Source organism: Podarcis raffonei, chromosome 1 (assembly GCF_027172205.1).
Source record: "Podarcis raffonei isolate rPodRaf1 chromosome 1, rPodRaf1.pri, whole genome shotgun sequence".
In the NCBI taxonomy this organism is placed as follows: Eukaryota; Metazoa; Chordata; class Lepidosauria; order Squamata; family Lacertidae; genus Podarcis; species Podarcis raffonei.
Window position 1 is genome coordinate 70306016 of NC_070602.1, and position 11153 is coordinate 70317168.

Genomic DNA, 11153 nt, shown 5'->3' on the forward strand with positions numbered 1-11153 from the left:
TGGATGCCAACTCCGTAATAAACGTCAAGAGCCGAATTCTCTACACATCCACTAGCACCACTATGGCCATTGTAATATACAAAGAAGTTTTTAAAAAGGAAAGCTGCCAACTTCCATTTTCTGCAATGCAGCATTTTTTGCAGTAGATGTCGCCTCTAATAAGTAAATAACCTGCCCTTTGGGTTTGTTCATTAAAAAGATACGGTAGATTTTGTAGGGATGAGAGTATGGGGTGGCCTGGATATTATTAATGACTCGAGACGATTTCCCTTACATTTCATTAATCGTCTGATATGTCCCGCTCCCCCCTCCCCGCGTCCCCCCCTTTCTCTCTCTCCGTCCGATGACCTCAATGCAAATAAACCTATCAGATGTGCCTAAATGACTGGCAATTTTTTTGTGAATGGAATACTCAGTGACTGGAGGATGACGTAATTCGGGAGCTGGGGTTTCGTGGTCAAGCGTGGATTGGTTTTATAGTTGATAACCGAGGTGCTGATTGGCTGGCGGGCAGCTCGTCGAACGCCTACACACTTTTGCCCTGGCGGTAGATATAAAAGGGGGTCGTTGGGCACGGAAGACCATCACGACTGGGAAACGCACACCGAGGCCGCCACCTGCACTACGCTTTCCTCAACAAGCTTTGCATCTGAAGGTAAGTGCGTTCTCCTTTTATTGACTTTCCAGTCCAGGGAGTGCTGAAAAGGCTTCTCGGTGGCGGAGAACTTGCAACTCCTCAAGTTTGGAGGATGTTAGGCTGATGCTGGGTCTTGTGGCGTCTTCGTGCTTCTCTCCTTGGATTCTTGAGCAGAACGACTTTCCCCAGATATGCTTTGACAGGTATTATTTATTAGTCACTTGCTTTGGAAAAGGCGTGAGCGCAGAGAAACCCCTAGGTTGCAGAACGGCAGTTTAAAACCATTTCCCATTCTGCAAGGGGAAAATCTCCCTTTCGTTCGTGTAGACTAGAGGCTGCCCGTTTAATTCTGAGTATTTTATCACGTCTGTTCAGTAAGAGTCGTGCAAAAATGGCACGTGGGAGATGCCTTCAAGAAACCTAATTTCGTGTAATTGGGAATGCTCCTCAGGGTATGACCGCCCCCGAGAGTAACTGCTGCAGCAAAGAAAAATCTCCTAGCACCTTCAAACTATTTTATTGCAGTCTGAGCAATAAAAGGGAACTGCCTGCTTCCATCAGGTGCAGGAAGGTGTTGGACACAGAGGCGTGGCAGGGAGGGGGAGATGAACCGTTTTACAAAATGAGTAGGGCTGCATCTCTATACCCATTTACTAGGAAGATGTCTCCATTGAATTCAATGGGAGTAGCTATATATAGGATTTCACCGTAATGAACTCATCTGGACACTAGAGACACGACTCCTGGCATAATATATTAGTTTCCTTTAAGATGCCACAGAGCTCTTTAAACAAAAGTATTGCATATGCAAATGTCTGTTCTGAAGAGCCATGCAAATGTGAGGAGCCGGGCTTATTATATTCCATATAATTTCTGGATTTTGTTTTTCAGAAACAATTTTTAAATCCTCATTTCCGTAACAGGGCTATTTATTTAAATGAGGACAACTCCCCCCCCCCATTTTTCAAGTAATCATTTATTTCAGCGCAAAGGATTATGCCTCCCCACCCTTCTTTTCAATTTAAAACAAAATACACAAAATTTCTACATGCAGTTATAAATGCGGATCTGGCCGTATTTTATTCGTTTCCCTTGATCTTTCGCGCTCGACACGATTGCCAGCATTGCGTGAATATTATCAACGATTTCATAGTACTGGTCCCCATCTGTTGATGAAGTTGTCCTGGATGCCTTCTGTCCTCCAGTTACATATCAACTCTGCGAAACTTCCCAATTTTCTACGCATTGGAGACGTATACATTCTTTGTAGATAACACTTCCAAAATAAAACACACACAAATCCTACCAAATTGTGGGGTGGGGACCTCGATGCAAATAGATGATCCCATGACCCTCCCCCCCTTTAAAAAAACCTAGGAAATTAAAGCATCCTTAGAACCTCGATCCTATTAGGCATGCTAACGCAGAGCTGGCCGTAATCCAGTGGGGGGCTTCTTCCCAAGTGAGTTTGCGCAGGATTCCAGCGTTAGGCTGGGATCATAGCTGTCAACGTTTCCCCTTTTTTAAAAGGGAAATTCCCTTATTCCGAATAGGATTCCTCTCAAGAAAAGGGAAAAGTTGACAGCTATGGATGGGATGCAAAGCGTGGGAAATGGCCAGTCTTGTTGATTTTGCAGATACAACGCTATGGCCATGGTGAAGATGTGCTCCTTCCTGGCTGTCTATGCTTTGGTGGTGTGCCTGATGGACAGCTCCCGCGCAGTCCCGCTAAGGTAAGAGGCAGCAAGCGGGAAGACAAGGGTCTGCATGCAGAGACTTCTCTTGAAAGCCTCTTTGGCTTGGCTATCGCCAGAAAAGCGACTGGGGCGGCATTTGGAAAGAAAACGCGGCCGGTTCTGCAGAGGGGGCGGGCAACAGAAGGTTTGGCGCCGAGGGACGCGAGTGCGCGCGATTGCCCGCTTGGGCGAGATCCCTTGACACGGATTAGCCTAGTGGAGTGGGTGGGGGTGATGCAGGGAAGGAAAAAGGCTTCCCCCACCTCCCACGCCTTTCAGCGCGTGGTGAAACAGGGGCACTCGTCTGTGTTCGTTAAGGAAGAAAACGGGAGGGCAATCTACGCCCAGTTAACAAGCTCAGCGAGCGTGGTCTCGTGTGTATGGACGAGTTACACGTGTGCGGTGCTGTAATCCCTCCCCCCCAAGCAGATCGATGAGTTGGGTTGGAAAAAGGACCCTCCCGCCCCCTCCCCCTTGAGCACCCCTCCCTTTGAGAGAGCGGCGCTGGCCTTGAGCTCTCCCCCCTCGCTCCCTCCCCACAGACCTGGCTTGGAGCCTGTCACAGACCGAGGGAGCATTGGCGACTACGAAGCCCGGCGGTTGTTAAGCGCGCTGGTGAAGGAATACCTGGGGGAAGAGCTGGAGCGGGCGAGCGAAGGGAACAGGTAAGGAGAGCGACAGGTCGACGGGGAGGTAGGAAGGGGTGGTCGCAGCGGGGATCGGGGCGGGGGGCTGGAGACTCTCCTCTCTGGGAGTGCGGGCTCTTTCCTGGCAGATCAGCTGATGGGACCTATTTTCCTCCCTGGGATGCGCAGACCCAGCTCCTGCGAGACGGGTCCCGCCATCCTGATGATCCCACTCTGATAGCCATGAACTGGGATTTCAGATTGCTCTTTTCTTAACTTGCTCTCTTTTGGGTTACTTCCTCTTGAGTTACTTTTTCTTCCCGTAAAAAAGAGAGGCCTTGCAAGTTGAAAGAGAGGGGGTTAGAGTAAAGTGGGGCAGCAAGAGGTACGTCTGGTTTTATTCCACCCCCCGTTAGAAATGCACAGAGTTCTTCTTATCACAACTCAAGCTTGTGCGCGCGCCCGAGTCAGTGCATGCCGTCGAGAAGAGGCGAGGCGGCCTTCCAAGTGCACGCAGCGCCCCCCTTCCCTCTCCAGGCCGAGTCTTGCAATTGCACCTGCACTTCCCTAATGAGCTCCGGTTGCAAAGCATGCTGATGAATGAGACTCACCATGCATGCCGGATGATCTTGAACTGTCCCTCCCCGCGTCCCGCCGGGATCGCTGTCAGCATCCCAAGCAAGCGAGCGATTAATCACTCGCCATTTACTACAGCCCGATCCTCCTTCCGACAGAGCCCTTTTGCATGGACCTTGTTGCGCCGGCACTGCGTCGAGATTGTCTTGTGTTGTTTTTAAATGCCTATTTGTTGGTCGTTTGGTCTCCTGCTGTGGTTTTCGTTGAGTCTGGGCTAGGGGTGGGGATGGGATATAACAAGGCATGATGACTGCGCATGGTTTTCTGTTACTTTGTTCGGCATGTTTTTCCCCCCTGCAGCTTGGATAGACCTATTTCCAAACGCTGTGCCAACCTGAGCACTTGTGTGTTGGGCAAACTGTCTCAAGAATTGCACAAATTGCAAACTTACCCTCGTACTGACGTCGGGGCTGGAACTCCTGGCAAGAAAAGGAATGTGCTGAATGACCTGGAAAACGAACGCTATGCAAACTACGAGGAAGCCCTCGGAAACAACTAGATTGGCTCTCATCTCCTCTTCCTCTTATATTTTTTCCTCCTCTTTTTTTGATGCATGTGGATCTAACCTTGATTGCTAATTTTGCTATGTTCTTTTGAATCTATTTTTGAGTGAGAATGTGGAGTGAAACAACTTCAAGTTAGGAAATTCAGGCTGCAATCCTACACACACACACACACACACACACACACCCGAGAGTTAATCCCATTTAGTCAAATAGGACTGACTTCTGAGTAGACATCCTTAGGGTTGCAGCTGTTAAGAATATAACACATATATTGGGGGGGGCGGGACTTGGCTGAAACTGGGGAATAGCACATGCCAAATTAAAATGAGTAAGGACTAGCATTGCCTCGAATTTTCAACTGATTTTCTTAGATGTTTATTTTACAAATAACAATCCTTTGATTTCTGGCTACGCATTGTAAAATAAATAAATAAATGTTTCTTTCATGCCTGACCATGCAACTGTTCAATAAACCTATTTTTCTATAAGGATTAGGTCTATTTTCTAATTATGAATGGTGCAAATCAGTTAAAAATAAAAATAAAAAGATGGCTTTTCTAGGCATGGTTTTAATGGTGTTCAGCTCAGGGTGACTGCTTTGGAGTCATGCTTAAATAAGTATTTTAAAATGCAAGGTATTTGCTCAGTGCAGGATGAATACGCAGGGTGACAATTTTTCTCCAGTGAAGTCAGTGGGAAACTTCACACTGACCATATATATATATATATATCAGTCACCCATTATACTCTTTGTAGCAGTACAATACATAGTTTGCAAATATTAGAAATGTTAGCCAGTTACCAAAGTTATATTCTGATTGAAATCATCCAGGTAAGAACTTTAATACTTTATTTCTATTTCATTGTTCATTGATCTTGCATGAAGCTATGTAAGGTGCAGGAGTAATTTATATTGGCTAACAACATGTGGAGAATGGGGCCTTCTTCAATACCTCTTGTGGCTACATTGTACAGACTGCCTTGATTTACAAGGTGTGTCTGCTTGTAATTTAAACATCCCAAGTATTTTTTATTGTACCGAGCGTAATCCAGACAAAGTTAAGCCCTGGCAGTACTTATTTTTCCACTGAAACCAGCGGAATTTAAAAGTGATTGGTTTTGTAAGGTTGAGAACATGAGAACAGCCCATCTAGCTTAGCATCCTGTTTCCTGTTGTGGCCAATCAGATGTCTCTGGGAAGCCCACAAACAGGAAGTGAAGGCATCTTTCTCACACCCTTACTCTCCCAACAGATGGCATTTGTGCCATTGTGCCAGTATGCTATGATTTGCCTTTTGGCTGAATTCCAGGGCACCAAGGCAGCAAGCTTATACTCATAAGACTCATTGTAGTCAGAGGGGCCTCCTTCTGACCAGATGTGCATAGGATTCCATTATAAGGACTGCAAGGCTAGCCATACTTGCTTCCTGGTTAGCACTGAGATAATGTGCTTCACTTCTGTTTAAGCAGGTCTAACTGCATTTTCAGAGGCAGTCATCTGCCCACTGCATTGCCTGACTACAGACAACATCTGTTGAATCCAAAAGCATTACTTCTGAGCGATCAGGCTGAGGATTGTAATATCTCTGATGGTTAGAAATATCTGGGAAGCCATAGAGCAAATGTCAAGGACTCTTTGAAATGCAGTCTGTCATTATAGCACTGCAGAAGTCCATTACTTCAAGCCTGAGGAAACCGAATATAGAAATCTTTTAAATATGGATATGAAGTACCAGCACAATTTTATCTTCTCAGGCATTTTCCAGGATTTTGCTTATAAAACGTGGTGTTGTTGAAAGATGTGCTCTGTTTCTCAGATCTGAATTCTTTCTTTCGGAAAACAGCGTGACAACTCAGAAGAGGGCATGCAACACAGCCACCTGTGTGACCCATCGTTTGGCAGACTTCCTGAGTAGGTCAGGAGGAGTGGGCAAGAACAACTTTGTACCCACCAACGTTGGATCAAAAGGTTTTGGCAGGCGAAGAAGAAATGTCCAGATGTAATCTGCTGAATGACCCCTGGAATATGGTAAGTGCATTACAGACATATTTCAGCAATATCAATGTCTTACTGATTTATATAAATTTCAGTGCTTGGCTGGATGTCATATGAATTCTGGACCTCATTGAGCATGAAAAGCAAAATCTCAAATCAAGAGCAGGATTTCACCTGCGGATAGGAAGCCTGTGTCCCTCTAAATTTTGTCGGTCTCCAGCTCCTGTAACCCCTTGACTATTGGCCATGCTAGCTGGGGATGATCAAAGCTGTAGTTTAACAACTTCTTAAAGACTACAGGTTTTCCATCTCGGCTTAAAAAAACCCATCCCCTCTCATCAATAAATTACTTGTGGGTTGTTTTTTTTAACAAATTCAGGAGGATATTAGGGAGAAAGTATGTAGATGGGCATTTTTCCACCTTAATATTTAGTTGGAATAAACATAGCAGAATTAGATCTTCATAGTTGCGTTTGATATTAATATGCATTCCTATTCAAAAGTAAGCCTCACTGTATACAGTGGGGGTTAGGATTGGAGCTGAAATGGTTTAGCTACAAGAACTGAAATTTTTTGGCCAAGTAATGGATGTTTCATGGAAGCCAAAATTACCAATCATAAAACAGAATGAATTATTTGTTTATTGAGATGTACAAGGGACGCGGGTGGCGCTGTGGGTAAAACCTCAGTGCCTAGGACTTGCCGATCGTATGGTCGGCGGTTCGAATCCCCGCGGTGGGGTGAGCTCCCGTCTTTCAGTCCCAGCTCCTGCCCACCTAGCAGTTTGAAAGCACTCCTAAGTGCAAGTAGATAAATAGGTACCGCTTTATAGCGGGAAGGTAAACGCCGTTTCCATGTGCTGCACTGGTGCTGACTCGCCAGAGCAGCTTCGTCACACTGGCCACGTGACCCGGAAGTGTCTGCGGACAGCGCTGGCCCCCGGCCTCTTAAGTGAGATGGGCGCACAACCCTAGAGTCGGACACGACTGGCCCGTATGGGCAGGGGTACCTTTACCTTTACCTTTACATCTTAACATGCAATGTAGGCATTCTGGGGTTGCATTTAGAATCCTTGTGTTACTTGCCATGCATTTAGTCTGCCCAACTACTGCCATTTAATGATTAGCGAATGAAATGTGTGAAATGTCATGGGAGCGGTAGGATTTTCTTTTAGAGGTGAAGATGGTGGTGAGACTCCATACTCTTGTCTCACTTCCCTGTACTCTAGTCTTTCCACATACCTCTGGAGTTAGAGTTAGGTTTGGGAGAAAGCTTCAGGCTCCCACCACTTTCCCCTTATTTTATTTATTTAACAAAAAGTGCATACCACTTGTTTGTTAAAACAATCTGTAAGCAGTTTAAAAAATATAAATATGGAACATTAAAATTCTTGCTTAATAACAGTTAAAAACAAGTCTATAAAAGCATTCAAAATAGGAATTAAAATCAGCAATAGCTAAGAAAAGAGAGAAAGCACCTGTTACTTCTGTATGTCTAGATTTGCTTTCCTAAACCAGTGTTTAAGGTGCTGCCTCCTTGTGCTGTTACCACAGCATTGTATATTTCTGCATGGAGATTTTCCCACTGGGTTGAAATGGATGTTGAACTGGCACTGCCTGCTAGCTGTGTTTCTCCTGGAATGCTTCCAGATTTTCCTTCCAAGTTGAAGGGTGAGGAATGGGCACTCTAGATCCCTGGCCTTGACTTAAGATTCTCCTCTAGCATAATAGCATGGGGTGAATTGGCATCAGTGCAGAAAAGTAGTAAGAATACGGTGTTGCTCTCAGGCCACCCAAACAATTTCTGAGTTCTTCTTCTTCCTGTCCTTTGACTCACTTTTGTCAAGGCTGCTCCTGAGATGGCTCAGATATTGTAGAAGTAGATCACCTTGTTTTCTGCATCATTTAGGTTGCCTGAGGTTCTAATATCTCACCAATCTGAATAGATGACTTGTGAGATAGTACATTTTTAATGTATTTTTTTCTAATTTAAATGCTGAAAAATGAATCTGGTCATCCTTAGGCATATCATAACTGCCCCAATATCCTTCCAGCAAAGGCTCCCTAAAACAAACCCCTTTGATGGTTTTTGTATGAGGCGTGACAATCAGTTACCAAAGTCTCCTAATTACTCAGTGGGTCATTTCTGAGACATATGGATAAGCTTGTCCTGTCTTCCATCTAATGTTCAGGTAACTGAAAATATATTTTTGGGGGAAGCAGCCCAATGCTCCCTGAGAAGAGGGCCAAGATGCCATGGACTTTCCTGGAATTCCCAGCACTGCCAGAGGTCTACCTGATGCAGTGGAAAAAAGTGCCACCACCAATGTTGCTGTACTGGTATTGGGGCCTGGCACAGGGTGTTTGGCGTGTTTGCCAAGAAAGGCTTTCACCTTGAAGCCTGTCATTCTCTCCCCAACCCCCCCCCCCAAGAAATAGCAGGAAAAGAAAAGCTACATGGGAGGGAGTAGGTAGCTCCATCAAAGATCACCCTCCTCTCCATAGGATTGCTCTATCAAATTTGTATAACATCTAATTTGATTTCTTTCAGATTGCCATGAAACTGAGCAGCAAACGCCTTTTAATTTCTCTTGAAAGCAACTTTCTTCCATAAATCAAGATGGCCGAATAAAAGACTCATTTTTGCATCCTTCTAATATTGAAGAAATGTTTTTGTTTTGAAATTAAATTGAAGCACTTCTGTTATATATATAAGAGATATATATATCTCAAGATAATTATTCAGATTAAATTATTGTATATTCTTTTTATATGCAGTTCTATTTCAAATAAAATGTGACAGCATCTATTTATTTACTTATTTATCTTCTAGCATATCTGTGAAATATGACCCATGCTATTTATCTTGGCAATACTGCCAAATCTCGGGGATTACACTAAACTGCTGCCTATCAAGGTATATCTGTAAGATATGGTGTGCTGTGCCTTGATGTAAAACAGTTAACTGACATGATTGTACAGTATGTTTAAAAAAATACACTTACAATATTGTATCATTTGTGAATTTATGCAAGATTAAAAAAAGTATTTTAGATACACATGGATTGAGAAACTGATCTTTCATTTAAACATTTTCTTTATTGCTAATTTACTATGCAGATATTTGAAACTCTTGGCAGTGGTCACTGTTGGATATCAGATTCAACAGAGCTTTGCTAAATTTCAGCACGGCACTTGGATGTTCTATCTAATGTCTGATGCTATAGAATATTAACAGAAAGCAACAATTTGAATGTTCAAAACCAATAAATCCCTTGTTTGCAGACACCCTCATATGTAAAGCCAATTTTTTTTTGGTTCCGTGTCTGCTCCCAGCACAATGGAACCCTAGTCACGGCTATGGCCATTGTGTGCTACAGCAAGTCAGAGTGTACCTTCTTATGGATAAGACGGAGAAATTAATGTTTTTCTCTCCATGCAGTATTTCCCTTTGTTACTGAGTGTGACGATGTATATCAGCTGCTTTCTAGATGTTTTGGACTACAGTCCTCATCAGTCTCCATGCCTGTAGTCCAAAACTTGGGGGTGGCAGCACCAGGTTCACAAACGCTGATTGATGTAGATGGAGAACCTGCCGGCTTATCAAGGATTGCAGAAAACATACATTCCTAGCTGTTGGGTAGTTTTAGGCTACAATCCTAGGCATGCTTACCAGGATGCAAATCCACTCAATTCAGTGAATTCCATGTAGACGTGTATAGGACTGAGCTCTAAGTATATTTAAACTTCAGTCCTTAGCACACAGTGAACTTGGCAAAAGAGATTTGTGAGTAAAGATGCTGCGAGGGGATCATAAGGAAGCACAAAACAGAAGACATCCATCTGCTCAGGGCTGGCATCTGAGGCAAACCCCAAAATGATGCCTTCCAGCCAGGAAAGAAAGAATGAATGAAGATCTAAATCAGGAACAAAGGGGTGGGGGGATAAAGATCTACACTGGGAGTAAGGGTGGGAGGAAACCAGCAACACCACCTATTTGCAGAGAGGCTGCTGTAGAGGTGGCATCCAGGGGAGGTGCTGAGGAGGCAGCTGGTCTGGCCTCTAAAGAGCTCACCTCAACCATTGGTGCCAGCATGGCAACAGCAGCGGGTAACACATTCCTTGTAGGCCAGATTCCATTGCCCCTTTGGATCCTGCTGCCAGAGGCAGCAACCTCACCTTGCCCCATAGGTGGGCCAGCTCTGCATCTGCATAACAAAGATGCTGAATACACAGAGAAGCCATTTCAGACTGTAAGGCTCTGAAATACCAGTCTCCTTTGAAATCAATTTGACCAGGCTGTCACTTTGTCTTTTCCTGGAAAGAGGTTTTCTGCTTAGGAGTGGGAAACTGGGAAAATGATCACCAGAAAACTTGGCTAAAGCTTTATTTAAAACGAAGTGTCACAAGAGACTAGGGCTCTGCGGGACTTGACATCTTTCCGCAGGGCCTGCAAGACAGAGCTGTTCCACCAGGCCTTTGGTCAGGGCACAGCCTGACTCCCTCCTTTGGCAATCTTCACAGAACTTTAGCGTAATGGTTGTCATCATTTTGAGTTGAATTAATTTTACAATGAAATGATTTTAGAATGTTGTACTATTTTGTTGTTGTTAGCCGCTCTGAGCCCGGCTTCGGCTGGGGAGGGCGGGATATAAATAAAAATTATTATTATTATTATTATTACTACTACTACTACTACTACTACTACTATTATTATAGAAATAAAATGAACCCCCTGCTTTTAAAAATACTGAATGTCAGATGAATGCTGTGTAGTTCACCGCAAATGAAAGCTGATTCTAAAGCCAGCTCCATCAACTCAGGGCAGACCATTATGGAATCATAGAATCATATAACTGTAGAGTTGGAAGGGGCCTCAATGGTCATCAAGTGACTCTAGTCCAACTTCCTGCAATGCAGGAGTCTCAGCTAAAGCATCCATGACAGATGACCATCCAACCTCTGCTTACAACCTCCAATTTGATGAGGATCCTCTCAGTTCCTTAATTCAAGTTGT

The 11153-nt window shown here is 44.2% G+C and overlaps 1 protein-coding gene across 2 annotated transcripts; it reads left to right on the forward strand.

The window, feature by feature from the left end:
* The first annotated feature begins 561 nt into the window (after window positions 1-561).
* CALCB (calcitonin related polypeptide beta) lies at window positions 562-9195 on the forward strand. 2 transcript variants are annotated; one of them, XM_053392275.1, is made up of 5 exons: window positions 562-655; window positions 2275-2370; window positions 2916-3038; window positions 5986-6170; window positions 8688-9195. In XM_053392275.1, exons 2-4 carry the CDS (start codon window positions 2285-2287, stop codon window positions 6143-6145), a joined length of 369 nt encoding a protein of 122 aa, XP_053248250.1. In that variant the 5' UTR covers window positions 562-655; window positions 2275-2284; the 3' UTR covers window positions 6146-6170; window positions 8688-9195. The 2 variants fall into 2 exon arrangements, with proteins under 2 accessions (XP_053248250.1, XP_053248241.1); XM_053392266.1 differs by lacking the exons at window positions 5986-6170; window positions 8688-9195 and adding an exon at window positions 3936-4632.
* Window positions 9196-11153: the final 1958 nt, after the last annotated feature.

Bases quoted from the DNA above. Each gene is read 5' to 3' on its own strand.
- CALCB (XM_053392266.1), top strand. From the start codon at position 2,285: ATGGCCATGGTGAAGATGTGCTCCTTCCTGGCTGTCTATGCTTTGGTG. The intron at 2,371-2,915 runs GTAAGAGGCAGC...CCCTCCCCACAG, and splicing joins TCCCGCGCAGTCCCGCTAAG to ACCTGGCTTGGAGCCTGTCA. The intron at 3,039-3,935 runs GTAAGGAGAGCG...TCCCCCCTGCAG, and splicing joins CGGGCGAGCGAAGGGAACAG to CTTGGATAGACCTATTTCCA.